General features: G+C 38.9%; 1 protein-coding gene across 3 annotated transcripts; it reads right to left on the bottom strand.

Annotated features, from left to right (window-relative positions):
- Positions 1-104: 104 nt before the first annotated feature.
- On the bottom strand, positions 105-21,890 carry RNASET2 (ribonuclease T2). Of its 3 annotated transcripts, none has more exons than XM_063151752.1 (10): positions 21,855-21,890; positions 17,372-17,486; positions 15,394-15,460; positions 10,269-10,324; positions 9,281-9,338; positions 8,374-8,444; positions 5,933-6,046; positions 3,699-3,744; positions 3,409-3,483; positions 105-1,321 (listed from the first exon to the last, which is right to left on the bottom strand). In XM_063151752.1, exons 2-10 carry the CDS (start codon positions 17,458-17,460, stop codon positions 1,130-1,132), a joined length of 768 nt encoding a protein of 255 aa, XP_063007822.1. In that variant the 5' UTR covers positions 17,461-17,486; positions 21,855-21,890; the 3' UTR covers positions 105-1,129. The 3 variants fall into 3 exon arrangements, with proteins under 3 accessions (XP_063007822.1, XP_063007821.1, XP_063007824.1); XM_063151751.1 differs by having other exon boundaries at positions 17,372-17,476; XM_063151754.1 differs by lacking the exon at positions 21,855-21,890 and adding an exon at positions 21,578-21,619 and having other exon boundaries at positions 17,372-17,476.

Genomic DNA, 21,890 nt, shown 5'->3' with positions numbered 1-21,890 from the left:
GTCAAAAATGAGAGTAAATGGTTTCTAACCCCCTCAAAACAACAAATTTGTTTCTAATACTGCATTTCAAGCTTTCACAGTAAATTATTCTAACAAACAGATGGTTCCTTGAGCCATAATTGTCTTTATTTGGGACACACAGATCAACACAGCACTTCGGGGAAGACATCATCAAAATTTGGTTCCCTTTAGAAACATCCATCTTCATGGCATGTTACTCATCATTATGGGGTAGAAAAGCACTTTTGCCAATATCTGTACTTTTTACTGAAAATCTGGCAGTATTTATTGTTTCATCTATAAAAAGATGTTTCTTGGAACAAAGCAATAATGTGAAAATCTTGTTTTTATATACAAGTGCAGGCACTCACAAGTAGTAATGCTGAATGCTCAAACACAAAATTAATAACAACGTATTTCTAGGGCCTAACATTCTCCTGTACTAATATGTAAGTTGTAGAATTGGTTGTTCCCCAAGTCTGTACAGAGTTATTGTCATGAAAATACTCAAAGAACAGGTAAGGCTACAAATACAGTTTCCCTGAGATCTTTAAGGTAGAAAAGCCCAAACTTGGAGAACATTATTACTTCATTAAGAAGTTATGCAAAGTTGTCTTTGGTCCACTGTGATCTATCAGCAAAGAAAGGTTCAACACCTCAGAGGACATGATCTCTGTTCTGCACTTCTGGAGAGCAATTATGCAAGGCAGTGGCTATTACTTCTGGGAATGGACCTCCAGACAGGTTTCAAGAGTTCTGTTTACAATATTTCCCTCTCAAGAAACTGCCACCTCATCTCAGAGAGACAATCATCCTTTCAATACAAAGAATTAAGTTCCCTGACTCACTGGTAAAAACCAGAAAGCAGATAAAGTGGCAGACAACTGCCTGACAAACAGAAGTCACAGTTCTCTTTTGAACATTGATTCAAACCATAAGCAAGCCAAAAAATCCAGACCATGCTGTAGATCAGATGCTGATCTCATAATGTGGACCACTCTTCTTTAATAGCAAAATAACTCTCTTTTCTAGCAGAAATCTTCACTATAGGTCTGTGGACAGGGGCTCGTAATGTTACATGAGTGTGGGTTTTGTTGCTGTTGAAAAAGTTTTTCAAACTCCCATGGCTTCATTTGTGAATTTGGACCTCTGAAGGGTAATAGGTTGGGAGAGTATCATTGCAGACTGACAGCTCTGAAGTTCCAAGCTTCAAGTGAGCGTGCACTGCGTTGGATCCACCCTCCCGCGTTGTGCAGTTCACCAGCTGCAGCTCTTTGGTGAAGCAGAATTCAATCTGGCCAATTGTTTGTGCATTTTCACCCTAGAAACATGAAGGGTAAGATCAGCCTCATGGAAAGGAGACAATAAATCAATTCTTCAGCTACATTGCCCTATCTGTACAATACAGAAGTGATTTTTTGTACATTTACCAGATGAAAAATGCAAAGAAAAGTACAAGAGGCAAGCACTCTGAACAGCTTATAGTACATACTGTAACTCAGTACCAATCTGGGACTTGTCTAACTAGTAAGCCTTGTTGTGAAATGCCGTGACATTATCCTGGCCTTTACTCATCTGCACAATGATGAACTCTGGCTGAACTCTGTGAATACTGAAGGGCACATGTGACCAGAAAGACACTTTTCACCAATTCTTCATAGCAGGACAGGGATTGAGACAAAAAAAATTCTCCATACATGAGAAGAGAAACTAAATTTTATAATAGCTTTTACACAGAAGAATACAGAAGCAAGCTGACAGAAGGAGCAGAAGTGTCACTTTTGGACTACAGAACAGGCCAGGAAGAAAAATGCTGACTACGAATAAAGCAGGCAGGCATAGAGACCTTCCATGTGGTAAAAAGATTACCAGAAAATCCCCCCCAATGCTCAGGTCTAACAAAATGTGGAAAAAAATGGTTTTGAAACAATTAAGCAGGACAAAAAGATACATACAAGATAAAAGTAACTGAGGTGAGAGGTTTTTTTGTTTGTTTTGAATTTGTGTCGTTGGGAGGGCTGTTTATTTTGGGGTTTTTTTTTTTAAGAAACATAAGAACAGAGAATGTGTCTAATCCATTTCAAACATGGAAGTACCTCCATCATGCACTTCAGGCATGGACAAGTCTAGAACTCTGAAAAAGGCCTATCTTCAAATACCTGATATGTAACTTTTCATTTTTATTACCCAATACGTTCAGCAGTTAAGTACAGGACACCCAAGCTGTACCTTACTTTCATGCAATTGGAACAGTATCTCAAGTGTACTAAAAGCAATGGCAGAACTAGAGTGAACAGAGCTAGAAACTGGGGTTTGTGTTAGCTCTGTATTTCTTTCATATCAAAAGGTGGGGGAGTATACAACCCACATTCAACGAAAATTCCTTTGTTCCTTAAACTAAGTTATAAGCACATCTTAAAAATATTGTAAGGTATAGATTTTTTTCATGTTAAAAAACATATGAGTAGAAAAACCTCAGAGCATTACTAAAGCAAGAGTTGACAACACGCTCCAATAGCAACTGTATCTTAGCAGGATTTCATAACTGTTGCCTGCGTATGGGCAGTAACTCTGCCAAGAGTTCTGCAGTAAATCACCTTGAACAAGCTGAGATAAGAAGGAACCACTTACAAGAGTGAAAGCTAACCTTGTGGGTTTTGTTTCTTGCTTTATTTTTCTATAAGAACAGAGTAACCTAGCTGAAAAAAAGGAAAGAAAGAGCTCTACAACCTACACATGTAATTGTTCAGAACACTATTTTGTTCCTTCAGAGGCACTCTTAGTTCAGATATGGTGACCTGTGCTTTACAGAACACTGTCTCTGGGTAGCACCCTGTCCACTGCATCATGATGCACAGCACAATTACTGGCAAGGAAAAATAAAAAGACATGGAAATTTGAGACATGCTTGGTTCAAAAGGAAAGACTACAGTGACCTCTTTAGGTATGGGCTCTCTGGAACAATCTCAGAGACAAGCCTCTGAGTTGCCTTATTTCAGAAGGATTCTGACAGCAGCACCCTCACCAAGGCTGACATTCACTGCCTCCATTCAGCTCACTCTTGTTGGTGTTAGGAATCTGCCATGCAGCAACTAAACTTTAGCAGGCATGGTGGAAAGTGTCCAGCTACAGCAATACCTCCAGCAGGGTGGTTACAGCATTCATGCAAGAGATGCAGGTTTAAATCTTTTAAGACAAAGAGACCTTCAAACCCAAGGCCAAGAATCAAACAATACCTATGTGGAAACAGTTGTATACACAAAGAACACCTAGACTTAAATTTCACCATACCAAAAATTTTTTCACTCTATTTTTGCTGTATCTTTGATAGAAAGTGCTCCTTAAAAAAAGTAAGTTGTTTTTTTGTTTGGTTTTTCTTCCATTTTGGGAAGTTAGGGGAGTTTTTACCTCTTCTGGAGGAAGGCATTGGATCTTTGGTGTTACACCATAAAATCTTGTAAGAGCTTCCTTTATAGCAGTCATCTGAAAAATTAAAAAGCTTATAGAGATGAATAGGTCACAAGCACATCTTCCAACAGCTCCCACACTGGTTAAGCTCTCAAAAACTTTCATAAAAAGCACAACCTTAAAGAACTTTAAAATTTCAAAAGATCATTTGGTCTACATAAACTAGTTGACTCCTAATCAAAAAAAAGGTCTATGCACATTATTTTGTTTTATTAAAGACTGCCTCTTACCTTGTAATATGAACTGCTTGGCTTTATCCCAGCTTTCAAGAGACAACTGAAACAAAGATAAAACATTTTTCCATGTTTCCTCTATGCAAAGACACCTTCATAACCATTAGGTAAAACAGATCTTAAGAACCTGTCAAGCATTATGGTCCATGGAAACAAGGACATCTTGTCTTTCATTCTTTGCCAGCCTAGGAAAGGCTGTTTTCTGAAAGAACACTTCCCATCCAACTTGGAAGGGTCAGAAAGAACACTTTCCCACACCTTAACATGAGGAACTAGGATAGTTCAGTCTTCAGACAGCTAGGGGGAAGGGAGTTTCAGAGTGCTCTGTTCAGTGCCAGGTAGGGAATGCAGTTTAATTGCTTACTTTCACCAGCCCTGAGTCATTCCCCTGTGCTCCTGCCACTGCAGAGGGCACAGGGCAGACTTGTGAGGGTGTTCCAGGCACCCTCACATTCAAACACAGGATGGCTTCCTGTGGTGGGAGACCCACAGCACACTGGGAGAGGGATACAGCATGTCAATCAGAATCAGTGTTACTGTCAGGGCAGAAACTGCTCCTAATAGATACATTTTTGAAGAGGAAAAGCTGGTCACATGAGAAATGAGGAAGTGCTCAAGAACCTGTAGCCTGTGTACCCCTTCCTTTAGGCTCAGTCCTGAGAGGAGTTCACATTTCCTGACAAGCGGACAAGACTCAGGACCCATGATGAGTCTGTGAGTCCCTACAGCTTCCTCTGTAAGAAGTGGGAATGGTCAGTACATTGCAAGATTTAATCCATAAATGCTGATAATGCTCAACCCTTCCCTTCCAAGGTCAGTTTTGGCACAAGGAAGATTTTATCCAGCTGACGAAAGGACAAGCAGTTTTTCACTGTCGTTTTACACTGGATATAAGGAGACCAATAAAATAGATGATGTTCTGTTAATTCTTACAGAAGGCTGCATGATGTCCTCTTTTTAATAATTTGATTTGTGGAAAGAGCTTCTTTAACACTGACATTTTTTGTCTTTCAAGTAGAAATTATATACAATGAGAACATTTTCAGTCATTTTTCTCTTCAGTAAAGATAAAATTAATTATACTTATTTTCACAATAGATAATAAGCTTTGAGCAATTAATTTCAACATGCTTCAGTCTCTATTCTTTTGCAGTGTTGCACAAGCTGATACAGAGTCACATCATCGGTCACTGTGCCATCTGTAAATGTTTTAGTCACGCCATCACAGCTACTTAGGCAACTGACTTAGACATCATTAATTTTAACATTACATATGACATGCTCAAACACTGAAAACCCTTTTAGAAAAATCTGCCAGTTTTAAAAGACATCTTCTAAACCAAGATGGGAGGGAAGAAAGGCTTATTTTCTTTGTGAAAAGGATACTGGCAGAGCATAAACAGGATGAGCTGGTTTGGGGTTTCTTTGGGGTTGTTTTCTTGAATTTTTTAAAGTTATATTTCTTCTTATGAAACTATTTCCTCTCTCAGATACTGTACCCTCATGGCCAACAAATCTAAGTCAAACATCCTCTCACCCATACCAAGCACTGATCAGGAAAGGACTCTAACGTTCTGGCATTCAACTGCAGCCAGAACACATGCATCCAGCACTTGGACAAGCCACAAGTGCCTCCTCAAGACCTTGAATCTGGAATGGCCAGTGCTTTGGAACAAGGAGAAATCAGCCTCTAGAACAAAGCAAGGGTGTCACATCAGGGCTGTCACAAAGAACAGGAGAGGACTGCCTGCAGTGACTGACCCCTTCACAACCTCCTCTCTTGCAGCTGCCTCTCAGCCTTTTCCCAGAATGTCCTGCATGATTTTGCCTGCAGCTTGTCCTTTCCCCTGAGCAGAGCACTGTCTTAAAAACAAGTGTTTGGGGTTCAGCATGATTCAGAAGTTTGGGGAGTTTGTCATTTGATTTAGAACTTTACAGGTACTATAGCTTTTGGTATCAAGATACAGCCTGTAAAGCTGCTCAAAAATTTATTGGCTCATGCTGTCTAGAAGGATGCTGCTAAGAATAATGCTGGCTTATCTGACTGAAATGACCAGAGACTGCTTCTGAGGGTAACAACTCTTCCTCTGAACTTCAGTACTGAAAATAATTTATGCTAATTCTCATTTCCTCTCTGCCATCAGATTTTTAGACTTTCATTTGAGGCTAGATCTGAAACCTTTAGGGAACTGTTTGAAATCAAAGCCAGATCATTGAGTTCATTTACGTACCCATTGAGATCAACATGCTGGTAGAGTTCTATGGCTTTACCAAAGTATTTTTTCTGAGAATTAAGGACCTCAAGTGTGGCTGCACAAGTGCCATGTTTGTCCCACTCATGTTTCCTACAGGAGAAATGCAAAATGTAAATTTTAGAACACATTGTTTGTAGATATATGTGCTGTACAAGCTAGCCATTGTACTTAAATCATGTATCCAAAAGGCTACACATGTGGAGTAGGATACTGCATTCAAATGTATCACACATGTAAAAAGTAAACCCAAACAAGATCACTTCCACTACTTCAATTACAGCAACATCTATATATTCATGAAGTAAAGACATATAACGCTCTTATGATACAATGCCCTATCAGTGGATTTACACAAAGACATTTGAAGGTCAGAATGCACAGAATTTGCCTAGAAAATTACTACCTCTATGGTTTTTGTAAGTTTTAGTGGAACTTTTTGTGTTAAATGCACTTTCAAAGCATTAATTTTTTTTTCTGAACTCAGAGGATTAAGCCTTATTTTGTGTGAAACAGTGAAATTGCACAAGCTGCTAGATTTTAGCACCAGCTTTTATGCTAGCCTGTGGCAGAATTTTCATAGGTCTCCTCTCAAGTCTTGCTTCTAATCCACTATCCTTTCTCCTAAAAGCAAGGAACAGAGAGCAAAAGAAATTCTTGCAGTGCACAGCAGACAAACTCAAACAGGACAAAAATTGGGAAAAAGACAAATGTTTTTATCAATTCTAAAGTCCTTTGAAAGACTAAGCAGTATAACCTTTAGTGACACTGCCTGCAGATGTCTTTTTTAAAAATTATTTTCAAATTTTCACAATCCATTTGTACTATACAGGTATCAGTTCAGCAGATGTACACAAAGATTACTTAATCACAAACTCCTGCCATCATCACAGCATCCTGTGACCTGATGATGCCTTAAGTACATCACCAAAAAGCAGAGAAGGACAACTATTATTCACTTGAAAGCCTACCTTGGAATTGTCCATTTATACTAAAAACTTCAGTTTTTTCTTAAGGAATTAAAACACCTTAAAAGAAATTATGTTTGGATCTAGAGAAATAGTGTACTATTTCTCAGCAAAAAATTAATACAGCAACTGTGGTGTCAGGAGATTTGAGGCAGGGGAGAAGACGCTTTACTGTAAGATTTTCACTGTATCTTTCCAAATTTAGCCTTGTGGAGTTCTCATCTTGGCTGTAACATTCAAAACAACTCCATGTCAAATGAATTGTTTATTGCCTAGAAGAATCCAGTTTCCATGGGCAGACTTCTCCATAAGGGATTTTAAATTACTAATGAGAAAAGGCATCACAGTTTTAAAGTAAACAGAAGCTCTTTTAGAGGTAAACTTAGCAAGAAATATAGTTAGGTTGGATCAGAAGCAGATAATAGTCAGATCCAAAGGGCTACTAAAACAGCAGCAAGCTAGAAGCAAGGCCTTGCATGAATGACAAGGATGACAATTTCAATTGAGGGAGTGTATACATGCATGTCTGTAAAACTAATGGTGATGTACCTGCCTTTTGAAGGCATTCAGTAGTACTTATATTGAAGTGTCCTGCTCTTTCTATAAAGAAGGCAAAAAACAGAGGGCCAAAGACCTGTTGGCATTCAAGAAGCCTTTTATTGCTACCATGGAACTGCCGTTGGAGTGGTTTGGGGAAGTCTGCACTGACAGTGCCTGTGAACCATCATCTGCAGCAAGCCAAGAATGCACCAGGCCCATGTGTTTTAATCAATCCTGTGAGCTTCCAGAATGGACAGAGACTTCAGTTTCCACAAAATAGTTACCAAGACTTTAAGATTATACTCTTCACAATGTCACACTATTTTGCAGCACAGCCATTTCAAAGGAAAAAAAAAGATACTGACCACAGCTACAGGTGTTCATCAAGGCCTCCATCCTTCTGCACCTCTTGCACCAATGAGCTTGGTGGTAGCACAGAGCTGCTGTCAGTAACTTCACTGAAAGGGAAGTGGCTACCATGGCACAGTGCATTCTATTTCTCTATTTTCTCTTCTATAAGGAAGCCCAAAACGAAAGCTGTCTCAAGACCAGCAACACAGTGAAACTAGCTAGGGAAAGAGATCTGGAAGCCGCTCTTGCAGCTACCTGTGACATCCCAGGAGTGTTACTGCTACTCAGATTTAATGTGTCAACAGCAGCTGTTTCTTTTCCCTGGGGATAAAGGGAGGAAACATTTTCTCACTAAGCTTCATTTCTCTAAAACTTCTGCTATAGCCCTCTCTTCAACAGCTGTATTTTATAAGAGAACAGATCTATACTATAAATGAGACTGGCAAGACACACTGCTTCAGTGGCCACCTGGACACTTCCTCTAGTGCACCTGAAGAACTACTCAGAAAGATTTTTGTAAAATAATACCCAAAATGCTTTTTAGGGCTTTTTTGTACTCACCAGAACTGAGTGCGATTCAGAGATGAATGAAGCACATCAGGCCAGTAGTGTCTCATGTCTGACAAAAGATCCTAAAAATACCACAATTAATAAATGCACCTACAGCACTGAAAAGCTGTTTCTTATACAATCTACATATATTGATAAGTTTTTTACAACTGAAGCCTCATCTTTCAGTTTTCATGACTGAAACATTTATTTGAAGAAAAAAATATCTTTTTACCCCATATTCTGAAAATGCTGTCGTCGGAGGTAACAGGTACACCTACCTAAATATCTGAACATACTACTACTGACACATTGCCTCAAAGCAAGACTTTCCTTCAACTGTACCTGCAGAAGTTGTTCAATCATGCAGTATTTCATATTTGTCAGGCTCAAGTCCCCTATCCTTATCTGCATTTATAAAATCTAAATGAATTTTGTTGAATTAAGTACACTGGGGTGTTTTTTAAGTAGAAAAAGAACAAAAAGAGGACTAATGGCCTAGGAGAAAACACACAGAAAACAGTATTCTGAGCTCTTAGTTTCTTTATTTTGATTTTGCAGTAGAAAATGTGAAGGGAGAACACCAACTGACTGAATCTCTTTCTTTTCACAGGTGCTTTTTGTCACTGCAGATCCAGCACCTATGTGGTGGTGGACCTCTAGATTTTATTAAGGAGGATGTGGCTGAATGAGCCAAACTGCATGTTCACAAAATCACGCAGGTACAGATGCTAATGATCACAAGGATGGCAACTTCAAATAGTACCAGAAGCACTAAAAGAATTTCAGGAGTCCTTAAAAAACCACACCCCTCAGTAAGCATTAGGAGTGATATTATGAACTGCAGATTTTGCATATAGGATGTGTAAAAGTAACTGCACTTAGCTCTGCCTGGTACGTCTGTTTTTGTTTTAAATACCTTGATCTCGGTGACATTGAAATGCCATGTTCTGTTACAGTCTTCAGCTCTGTCAGGCCTGGGGAAGCAAAATAAAATTGAAAAAAGGGGTCTCTTAACTCACTACGGGTAACTAACATATCATTATCCTAAATTTTAAGTATGCAGGATTAGAGCTGAAGATCTTACTTAAAAATGCAAGTAAACCATAAGAACCTACAGTGGTTTAGAAGTAAAACCTTTGGTCCCCTTCATTCTATGTAAAAGTCATTTGGGTGTGCCAATGACTTGGAAAGGTCTTGCACATGATGTCACTGGTGTCACTACTGACGTCACCTCCTGAATTGCTGTCCCATCTGATGTTCATGCAAGTGTCACCAAGACACTCTCAGGCAATCAATACATAATGATGTTCACTTTTCCAAGAGGCATAGCTTAAACTCCTGTACTGATTTTAACCTGTATCTGTCTGAAAAATTTTTGGATTGCTGCCATTGGCATCAATTCCAGGGAGGTGATTCTTTTGAAGCAAATTAGTTTTTCTTCCACTTGTGCAATATTTGTGTGGTGATAAGATACTTAAAGCCACAAGCAGTCATGAGATAGTAACAAATTCTTTTTATTCAGAGAGACAAAAGAAAAGAAGGGAAACAATAGTTCCCTTTGTGCTTGAGGCTATTTCTGATTGAGGAGGCGTGTAAATAAAATGCTTATGTGGCCAGAGGATTTCAACAAGTCATGAGATATAGAAGTGAATTTCAGTTTCATGTCAAACCATAAGGTTTCACTTTTGTGTCAATCATAAGAAGAGACAGATTAAGATCTCCAAAAATAACTCCACAAACCCAACCCAAAAAAAAGAAAAAAAACAACACCACCAAAAAAACCCAACAAAACACACAAAAAACCCCAAACAAACAAATCCCCACCCAACAAAACCAAATCACTGAATATCCTGGTACAAAATTTTTCCTTTTCAGGCTGAAATAAAACCACTCTTTGATCATACCACAATCCATGGATTGTCCAGTACTTTGGAGGGTCATGACAATCATTAGCATTCATCTGTAGGAAACAAAAACACAGTATTTGCTGCATGTATCCAGGCAAAAGTAAAACATCGTTCAGTGATGGTCTGAGGTTCTACTGTGGCATGCCAACTTTTCCTTGCCAAACCAGGAACTGGCAAACTCCAGTTACTTGAAGCTGTCATGGATTATGCCACGTAGGGAACCACTGGCATTAGAATTTTGAATCAGATCAGTGAAATCTGAACAGACAGGGTAAAGAGAAAACATAAGGACAGGTTCTGAGGTAACAGAAAGTAGCCTGATCCACGCTGAATGAACAGAGCTTTATCTGCATTTATAGTTCTCCAGGTGGCAGCTCTGTATTTTTCTCATAACCACATCTTTTCAAGGAGTGCAGAGCCATTAAAGTGAAAACATTCAAAATAAACTATATTGTTGGACAAGGACAAAACTCTTTAAGCATTCAGGACTAGTTTTATCATTGTATTAAAAGTGAAAAATACAAAGAAGAGATTAAATATATTGCTTATTCTAAGTAAAACAGACTTATGCTTTAATGATTTTGACTTGAGGTTCAAGGGAATGGAGAAAAAATAAAAGATGAAATACCTTCCTACAAAAACATAAAAATAGAGCCTCCAATAAAAACTGCTGATAATACAGGAGAAATAGCCTACACTTTAATTACTGTTTAGAGCAGAGACATATGCCAGAAAAGAACAAACTAAAAAAAAAATCCATGTCACACATCACAGAACACCATTACTGTATTTTCCCTGATTATTATTCTTAGTAAACACTTTTTGCCATTAACTAACAACCTCCCCAGACGTTCCTTCCTCATAATAATAGCTTTCCTTTTTGGCTCTGCATTCTGTTGTAATTATGCCACAATGCCTTTTATGTGATGCCAGAGCAAGAGCAGAGTGTAGAGAGGAGCAGAGACAGGCCTGTAATCTCACTAATTGCCTTCCACATGCCACAGGCCAGTGGCAGCCAATCTGCAACTTCTGCAAGACTTTCTTGTTCTGTGTCCATGTCCTTCTTCTCCTCTCTTGCCACCAAGAATACAAGCACTTACACCCAGCAAAAGCTTTCTTTCCTGAAAGGAATATTTTGAACAAACACACACTGAAAATGCCTATTAGTATTGCTCTGTCATGGCACAAGCTCTGTGGGCCTGGAGGGGTTTGGCTATCTAGCCCAAAGTACAGCAAATTAATAGTCAACAGCTTGCTCAACTGAGGTGGCAACAAGAACAGTGCAATTGTGCTCTTTATTCAGCCTTTAACTGCAGTTCTCAGACATGCTAATGGAACACCCAGAGTATTTCAGATTTAAAATCATGGCACTAACCTTCCTAGCAGTTTCTTCTATCTGTTTCATCACTCTTGGTGTTACCCTGTGCCCTGGCAGAACTGGGAGGTCAGTGCAACCTCCAACACTTTAGTTCACACTCGGCATGCTTTGGCCAGCTTCACTCAGTCTCCTATTTCACTCTAACCTTAGTATCACTCCAATGTTCGTTTTAAATCAGTATCATAAAAAATGCAAATGCTGGTCTGCAAAGCTGGGTACCCCTGCTTGCTGGGGCAAAACCACTTCTTGTCATCCTTCCTGTTTATCACAGACTGCTGGAAGATTAATTCAATCTCTAGAGATTGACTGACTAGAAAGAGAGGTACAAATATTTATTTTCAAGGGAGCACTGGATCCCAGAAAGCCCTGTATATCTAGATTCAACTGAAAAAGAAGCACTGTTTTCTCCTGTTTTAAAGCAATCTGATAATCAAACCAATCCAAATGAGCCATACATGACCTATAAAACTGAGCAAAGGCTGGTGAGGCTGCAGAGCACCCACCATGCTGAGAGGGAACACTTCAGCAGAGGGATTAGCCTATTTGTAACAGCAAGTCATTCATTGCCCAAACAGCATGTGCCAGAAGCATGGAAGCTTTTATCATCTCTGAAATGCCAAAAAAATGAAATACTATTGGTGTGTCCCAGAAGTGTCACCTGTTGAGCTGCCCAAGTTACAAATCCCTTGGTACAGCAGCTGGTAAATGTGAGAGTAGTGCTACTGGATCACAAACAGATACACCAAATTGAAATAAAAAATCAGCTTCTGGGAAGTGAAATATTTACTCCTCTTCTCCCTTCCAACCATCTTACTTAAGTAGGTCATCTCTTTAATGAAGATAAATTATAAGTTATTTTGTAATGAAGCATGGCAACTGCAAAGAAAAATTCTTGCTTTTCAAACTGTGGAAAGAGTTCACCTCCTCAGCAACTTCCCCTCAAACAGTGTGCAATTACTCCCCTTCCTCCTTTAGTCACTTTAATTATTCCTGTATTATGTGACTACTTCCATTTTTACCAAAAGAAGATGGAAAACTAGTATTTCTATTCTTCATTTAAGCCTCTTCTATAAAAGTATTATTAAAGCCTGAACTTCAGAAAATTTCTTATCTCATACTGAAAAATAAAAATTAAAAAAAAAAATCTGTTACTTAACACTCAAATTTGAATTCAGGCTCTTCTGCTCATTATTCTACTGTCCTTTTTTGACTCTTTCCTTCAATGAGGACACATGTGAAGAAAAAGGCAGATGACAGCAGGTACCATTTCTTTATTGTCCTTCCCATTCCTAAGAGAGAAGGAACTTACAAACTTGCACTGGATATTCCACATTTCACACACACAAAAAAAGCCCAACCACATTAAAAAATTCATCTTTTTGCAATCCCCAGGATGTAAAAGCTGAAATAATATTTCTCTTTGTAAGTTCTGGAATAAAAGGTTTTCACAACTCTATAAAAAGGGAGCAGGAAAGTCCCTCTTCTTGGCCTTGAGTTGCTCTTAAGTCACACTCATTTGTTACTGAAAAGTGTGGCATGAATTAGCCACAGGCACAATTTTTTAAGGGAACATGAATTTCATAGTCACTTGAGGTCTGTGAGTCTAGCTTAGATATCTTTGCATAAGACATAGTCACCTTAGGTCAATTATATGGTACTGGAATTTTTAATCACATTACAAGGAAGAAAATCTCTCTTCCTCCTTCACACTTTTCACTGTAGTAGTCAGTAATTAGGTCCTGGGGTTATCACTGCTGCCATGGTATCACTTTATTTTAATGAGATAGTTTGGAAGATATGATTACAAAACACCTTCCAATTTAATTGTGCTAATCACACTCAATATTAAAGAGCATCAGCTGAACAGTTACTTTTTAAAGCCCAGGAAGAGCTGGGAGAGATGTACTCTCAAATTCCTGGCATGCTGATCTGTGCCCTCTAAATTTTTGGGCCTTCAAAAGCCTAAAAAACTTTTCAAGCACAGATCTCCAAAACAGACAGGAGTTAAGAAGGAGCTCATCCACATACCTTAAGAACACACTGTGTATGAAAGATTCTCTAATAAGACTCCTTTACACAGGAGACATAAACAAAGTAGTACTTTCAGAACAAAAAGTATCTCACAGGTTTTTGCCATAAATGATATAATGACTTTTGCTGTTTCTTTCATGGCTTTTTCCTTTCAAAATCATGTCAAGAGTTTTAAACTGAATAATAATACTAAAAATATTTACACCCAGAAAAACACCAGTTATCATATATAAATACACCAAACACACAGAAGAATCTACCTACTTAAAAATAATAATTTAATTTAATACCTAATAATACTTAATAATAATTTAATTTAATACTTAAATTAATTCCTGAATTTAGGAATTCCTCTTATGTAAAACAAGAAAGCTGTTAGAGGAGTACAGTTGAGATCTTGTGTCGTCATAAGACTCGATGGTAAACTACGGAAAAAGTTACTTAACATGATTTTAGTATCTCTTTCTCTGCACTTCTTTGAATGCCTCTGTCCACTTCTTACTACAAAATATTATAAGAAATCAACAAAGGGCAAGGAAGCCTACATTTTCTGATGCTCAATACCTTCAATTATTCACTTCAACTTCACTAGCAAGTTATGCAAATTATTTGTCAATTTATCAATTACTCTACCCTGGAATTCAGAGGAGTAACCAGCATAAATATACAGTGGGAAAACTGGTTGGTAGGGTTTTTTTTTTATTTTGTGTTTAATCTTTCTTTTTTTTTCCCCAATTGCTCTCATCTCATTCCTGTAAGCAAGCTCATTCACTGCTACTGACTTTGAACACTGACCCGTGCTAGGCACTACAAACTCTTCAACACCAACATCCCTGCTTCAAGTCAGTAACAGCGATGTTTAATCAAGAGAAAATCAGACACAAATTGCATCAAATCTTTCCTTATTTCCACTCAAAAACAGGCAAAAAACAGAACAGTGGTCTCAGTCACACACATCTGACTTTTGTTATTGATATTACCCTCCACATTCATCAGGCTGGACCTGAAGCTATTGCATTATCCACAAGGTTCTTCTACCTTGTGTCAGTAAATCTGATCATATTTTTTACTTAACTGCACAGGAAGAGACCTTTGAGTTTTTCCAGTAAAGGAAAAGTCTTCTACTTATCAGATGGTAGTAGATACTTAATAGCAACAGTATCCCCTCTTAGCTGTGCTTTGACAGATCCATGTTGGAAGGTTGGGTTCATACACCTCAAATACAGCAAAAAATGCAGAAATCCTCAGAGACACCTGCCACAACACCTTTATAGCTCTCTTTCCTGACTGAATCCATATTTGATGACATCATAGAAATACTGGAGTCATAATTACAAAGCTAAAAGACTTATTGTGCAGCAGATAGTTCAAATACTGAACTGTCATCAGCCAAACAAGGCAAGTCTTCCTACAGAGTCTGATGAAAGTCTAGGATTAAGTTTATAACTAATAAAATGTCACAAATCCTGTAACAGGCTTAGGGTACAGTACACCCTACACTGACAACTCTATCTGTAACTCGCCACCATCTTTCCTGTTATGGCTGCCCTGCATCACAGGAGAAACAGCAAAAGTTGCATTAAGATCAGGAAAAGCCTTTATAAAGGCATAACCAAGATTAAACATTTAATGGGCTTTAGTCACTCTGTTTTCATACATTTATTATCCATTGCTACCTTTGTTAGGATAAAAAGAGAAACACAAAAATCTCACCTTACATACAGTCACTGGCCAATGATGAGCAAAGTACAGCTTTTTCCAGGCATGAGGGTGGATGTCACTGGAGAGAGACAGACAGATTTATTTTTCTACAAGTATTTTAAAAAAGAGGAACACCTTCAGGCACAAACTCCAAACTAATGATTCAGAGAGAAACAACACATAGGGAAACATGCTAATATCCACATTGTTAAACAAATTCTCCTTCTGCCACCCTATCTCCATATGCTTTCCATTTCTTCAGCATGCAGAGGGGAAAAAAAACCCTCAAAAATTTGTTCAAGAAGTGTTGGAAGCCTGTATCACATCATTTCTATAGAGGCCTTTTCCAACAGTTTGGAGCAGATCTATTCTGGTTAAGCAGATATAAATAAAAAACCTGTTGCATCAGACACTACAGTAGACATATTTAGTTATTAAGCAACCAGACAAAGTGAATAAATAGAACAGCAAATGGGAAAAAATAAACGGAATTACAAATTATTTCAACTGACAACATTACATGCAGAACTGTCAAAATAAGTTGTTATTCTCTGGAAGCTAACAGCCACTTGTCAGTCATTAGTTCTTGCTAGAGGATATATTACCAAAAGAAAAATTAAAAAAAAAAAAAGAATAAAAGACCAAGCTAATTCTCAATTTGAGGACAACCTAGGGATGCTTCCATGTTATATCACATGTCAGTTTTTTCCTCTAGTTTTTCTACTTTGCAATGGCCACATTTTCTCTTAAGCATTCACATGTATCTATGGTTTTCTATACAATTTAGAAGAATAGCTATGCAGCTTACCAGGCATAGCCACAATGAAAACTATTAACACTTTTATAGGGGTCTTCACTGTTGCTGTAGAAACCTGAATAGCAGAATTGCCCTATATTGCAGAGCAATTTATTTCCTTGGTTTTAAAAAGCCCTAGCTTAGAAATGATCTATCATTAGACATTTCATTTGATCTTTCATCTGTATTTGAAATAGCAGCTGAACTTCTGCAATGTCAATCATGCCAGAGTTCTCCCAGAACACACTTTGTGGCTAAAGAAGATCAGAAAACTGTACTTATTACTGTGCTCATTAAACAGAGCTGGAATCCAAGGAAAGCCATTTTCAATACCTATGCAGCTGCAGAGATATTCTCCCTTCTCAGGACCTAAGTTCTCATGCTCTGTGCAGCTCAGGAAGGCACCTCTAGAGCTGACTCTTTGCCAAGATGGCCAAGCTAGAGCCTAAATCCTGGGGATTGAAGAAACATCAGCACAGTGTCTAAGCTACCCACCAAGTGCAATGCAGGCACTGAAAAATTCATCACTGAACTGATCACCCCTAACCATTGTCTTGCCAAAGCACTAAAAGGAAGCAGAAAAGTTTATTTCCTCATATAATGCAATAGGAATTTCAACTCTGACCACAGAAATGTGACTTGGGGTGTGGTTTCTCCCATGGCCCATTGGTATTGAAACTCAGATTTTGCCAAGGGGCAACAACCATGAAAAGGTGGTGCAGCAATCTGACATAGCCTCAGTTGAGATGCCATATGAAAAATAATTTTATATTGTCAGAATTGAGAAAACAGCAAGGAAAAGAAAATATAAATAAGAGTAAACAATGCAACAGTTAGTGCAGTTCATGCCACAGGGATGACTCCAGATTTTTTTGCTGTGTCAAAATAATTTTCAGTTTTCGTCATTACCACATCACAACTCCAAGTGATGTATGTATAGGAAGATGAGAAAAGTTTCAAGTGCAACAAACGGAATTTAAGTTCCCCCTCTTTCTTCATGCAGACACGTCTAAACGTTTCCTCAGGCATGATCCTTGCTCCTCCTGTTAATGTAGTCACCTTACTATAAATCATCTAAGGGTAGAATAACACATCAAAAATAGTACATAATAACAAATTTACATAGAAGTTAAACCATTCTGATCTGCATTTAAGAGTGAGTTGTCAGATGTTTCATTTAAAAGCACAACTTACCTTTGAGTAAAAGTATCTGAAGTACACCAACAACATAGTGCCATGAAAAACCAACCCAAAATCCAATTGTGCAGCTTGGCAGGTTTCATTTTGTTATCCAAATAGCTGTAAAAAGGTGTTGAAAGAAGAAATCTGTTACACCTATCCAACACACTTAAATGTTAAAATGCAAAAGAAACCTACTATGCCAGAAATAGGAGGTAATGGTAACTCTAGATTAGATTTACAACCATGGGTAAATAGGGATGTCTTTCAGGGCTGTGCCTGATTGCCCAGCTTGTATGGTAATTTTCATAAACTAATGCCATCAAGGATGAGATCACTGTTTCCTTTTTATCCTTCGCTTGCACACAGTTGCCACAGAGCCACCTTCCAATTAACAGAAATATATAAATCTTCTACAGACCTATATTTCTGTAATTGAAGACTCCACTTGCAGTCAGCTCAAATGTCCAAAGTGATTCATTAAAGAAACTTTGAACTTAATATTGAATATTCGTGTTGGATTGGCCAAGGCTGAAATCAGAAACTCACAGGAAGCCAAGGATGATTTCCAAAGCAGAAATTCTGCCTAACTCCCAGTTGACTGCTAAGCTAATATTTTTTTTAAATGCTGCTAAAACGACATGAAATTTCTGTTCTTGTTATGAACCTGAAATAGCCTCGATGGAACCACGCACAATTTGCCTAATACTTCATGGATCTTAGAAGTCAGGGGATAAAAAAAAAAAAAAAAAAAATTTAAAAAAAAAAAAAATCAACCTTCACAAACAGAAGGACTTCTACTTGGCACAGGTCAAAAATCCCAAGTGTCTCCCAGATCTGCCAGCCATTTCACAGCATTTCAAACGCTACCTTCTACAAAGGGATGTACATGCACATATTTAAATGCAATGCAAGTTATTAAAGCCTCACCAAAACTACTTCCCAACCTTCTTAAAATGACAACCCTACACCATAAGACACTGTGTGTAACCTAGGTGACCTTTCAAAGATCTCTTACTACATTGGCCATATTTTTTTTTCCTATGGATGTTTTTTTTTAATTCATTCTTACCACAGTCAAGTAAAGCCTGTTTTGACACCAGCAAAGACATGGCTGATCCAGCCATTACACTGAGAAAACTCAGCGTAATTCATATTCACAGCACATTATAAAGAACATTTTCCCACAGTTATGTGGCTCTGGACTCAGCCTGCAGAACTCCACAGTTCTGCAAATGCTGTGCCAGAGCTGAAGTACAAAGGAGGGAGCTTCCCCGCTTGCAAAATCTGTGGGGATTTCAAAACTCACGAGGGGCTTGGGCAATAACTGTAATGTGAACCAGCTAAATTTATCACAAGGTCTTGCTAAATTGTGAGGAAGCTAACACTTTTAAGACATTCTTCTATTTCATACATAAATGCCTCTCTAATTTGTAATAGGCACATTATCAAGGTACTCAGCCTAACAGAAGATATAATCAGATAAATATTAGCTGCCAACTGTTATCTTCCTGATCTACTTTCTTTAAAATACCAGGAGTTTCACCAGGTAAAATAAGAAAAAATTAATAATAATTTTTAGAAGATCATTTGGAGAGTGCTACTTCTATGGAAAAGTAAACAATAATGCAGAACTGATCTTCAGCAAAAGCTAGCCAAAGAAAGATATATATGCTGTATTAAAGAAATTGATATTGTTGTACAGTGTATAAAAAAAGTCACAAGTAAGCGCTGGATAGCCAATTTCCCCAAGAGTTCTGCACCTTAAGTGATCTCCAGTCTCACCATTTGAACAACAGGAATTAATGATGTGAGATTCTGCCTTACAGACCAGCTTAATGGTTTCTTCTTCTGTTATTTTTGAACTGAAAACCAACCAAGCAAGACTACTCTTCTGCATGAAAAACTATAAAGGCAAAATTTGGAGAGATATAAGAAGTGTAAGATTCATGTAAAATTCTGCCCCACCTACAACAAGCAGGAAATACCACTTAAAGGACAGCAACATCACACATCACCAAAAAAAAGCTGCACTCCACAAAGGTGTGGAAGAAACATCTTAAGGAAGTGGACTATGAAAGAAAAACAACCCAGCAAGCATTACAGCATTTCTTTTGATGTAAGTCTGTAGATGGAAAGAAGCTTTTTTTTCAGTGACTAAGCAGCAAAAAAAGCATAAAGGTAATTGTTGGCTTTCTCACTGGACTCTTATGTTTGACCAAGTAACTACCAGGAACAGAAAGGGGCTTAAAAAAATGCTGCCATCAGAGCAGCAGAAGGTGCTGATTTATTCTACATATTGTTCTGAGCCCTGAAACCAGAACATAGGGCAACAAAGCAGGTTTGAAAGCCCCCAGTCTGTAACTTTCACTTTTTTCCACTGACAAGCAATACATAAATTCTCTAAGGATTTAGCTCAGAAGACAACCTTGCAGGTCCCACAACGCTATCAAGACAGATTGAGTGATTTATTCAAGCTGACTTTTTGTCTGTGACATTGATGGTGGGGGGTGAAAAATGCATCAATTTCACCTTAAAGGCAGCTGAATGATGTGCATTTGAGGAAATACACACATCCAAATGAAAACTGCATTAACAACTAAAATGCATAGAGCACATACATTTTTAATAAAAACTGCTTCTGTTTGCTAAAAATACACTAGATTACTAATTTCACAAATACAATAAATAACAGATTTAACAAATTTTACACCAACTTTTCTCTAGTAAGAAACAGGGATTTTGTATTATGAAAGTTAATTACAAAAAAAAGTCAAGACCTTCCAAAAGATTTCATAACGTAGAAAACTTAAAACTTCAAAACGAAACCTGCACACATAGATAAAATTATTACTTGACACTAGGTTATCAACTCACTTGTATTATGTATAAAATTCCAAAGGGCAAGAACAGCTTTGGGATTACTCTTAGTTTACTGTACCTAGAACAGGAATGCAAAACACGTGTTTCTATGTATGTTTCTATGTGTTAGTAACCCAGTCAGGGCAAGGTCACTAACAATATTAGCACTGTTCCACGCTGTTTTCAAAATTACCTGCCCAGGCTTATCAAACACTAGAGAGAACCTGTAATAAACATTGAGGAAATCCTCCTTTAACACATTCATTATAGTTTGAATTCTAAAATACCATCTTGAGGGAAGTAATGATGTAGCACATGCTTCCTTTGGACACTAGCAATTAGTCACCTCTTATTTTACTCCCTTATTTCCGTTCTGCTTTTAACAATTAGCTTGACTAGCAAGCCTATCATTAATATAAAATCTCCTGCTCTACAGTTTAGTTCAGCATGTAAAATCAGAAGAGAAGATGCTGCAGAAGAGCATTCAAGCATCAACGGGAGATGCCCATGGTTATGGCACAGCATGCACACAGCTAAATGAACAATGTTCAGAGATAAGATTTAGGACAGTTAGCCTGGCATCTAAAGCCACAAAAACGAACACCCAAGGCTTTGGTACCATCCCTAATAAATCAGCATGCGCTGCATCTGCCACAACGAGTTAGACAAGCCAAGTTACAACACTGTGCGCCAGAAGCATTAACTTAACTTACAACAACACTCTTAGCTCCGGCAAGTTTTACCTCCACTGCCCACTCCCAGCTAGCCGTGCATCCCAAGCCCAAGTACTGGTTCGAGTAACTGCAAAAGGCTCTTCGAAGCCTTTTCAGAGCCAATTCTCACGCCCACCGGCACGGCACGATTTCAGCAGCGCCCCTCCCACAGCGTTCAGCGCGATGGGGGCTCTCTCTGAGCGGGGTCGGGATGACCCGGAGGGAGCAGGGGCCGCGCTCTGCCCCGCCGGCTTCCCGGGGAAGCGCCGAGCACGGCGACTCCTCGCCCTCCTCGCACGGCGACCAGCGCAGGGCTCGGCTCCCACCGGTGTCACTGCCACAGCAGACAGCCCTAACTGCAGATAAACAATCATTACAGAGGCGTCTGCCCAAACTGTGAACAACGCAAATCTCCCAAGCACCGGAAGCGCGAGGCCTCCAGGCGACAGGAGGACGCCAAAGCCCATGTAAAGTGTAAAAAAAAAAAAAAAAAACAAAAACCCAAAAAACAATATTAAGAGTTTTCCCGCCTCTGGGAAATGCTGCCACTTATTTGGCTGACTTTCGATTTGCTACGCGTGGAATTTAAAGCATAAGAAGTGAAAGCAAACACAAGCTGAGTCCGCGCCAGGCCTGCAAGTCCCACCTTAGCTGTTCGCGCGTGTGAGGGTCCCAGTGGCAGAGGATTGCCTGACAGACACTCTGCCAGGCATTAAAGCCTACTCAGAAACACCTCGGGCGGGCCGAACCGCAGCTCCTGCCTGCCCAGCTGCCAGGGCGGGAGCGCAGCCCCATGGCGGGCAGAAGACGGGAAGAGGGAGCCGAGAGAGGCCGGAGCAGGGACACCGTCAAATCCGACCTCCGCTGCCTCGCGTTCAGATCTCACCACAGCTCAGCACGCACCACCCCCCCGCCCGCGTTACCTTCGGCCCGCTGCCCCGGCGCTGCCCGCAGGAGCT

This window comes from Melospiza melodia, chromosome 3, assembly GCF_035770615.1.
Source record: "Melospiza melodia melodia isolate bMelMel2 chromosome 3, bMelMel2.pri, whole genome shotgun sequence".
NCBI classification, from domain to species: Eukaryota; Metazoa; Chordata; class Aves; order Passeriformes; family Passerellidae; genus Melospiza; species Melospiza melodia.
This window is presented reverse-complemented; position numbering and strand designations above follow the sequence as displayed.

Excerpts from the sequence above, each read along its gene's own strand:
- RNASET2 (XM_063151752.1), bottom strand. The coding sequence starts at position 17,460 with ATGAAACCTGCCAAGCTGCACAATTGGATTTTGGGTTGGTTTTTCATG. Across the intron at positions 8,445-9,280 it reads TCAATGTCACCGAGATCAAG|GATCTTTTGTCAGACATGAG; the intron begins GTATTTAAAACA and ends TGGTATTTTTAG. Across the intron at positions 1,322-3,408 it reads AATGCCTTCCTCCAGAAGAG|GGTGAAAATGCACAAACAAT; the intron begins GTAAAAACTCCC and ends TCATGTTTCTAG.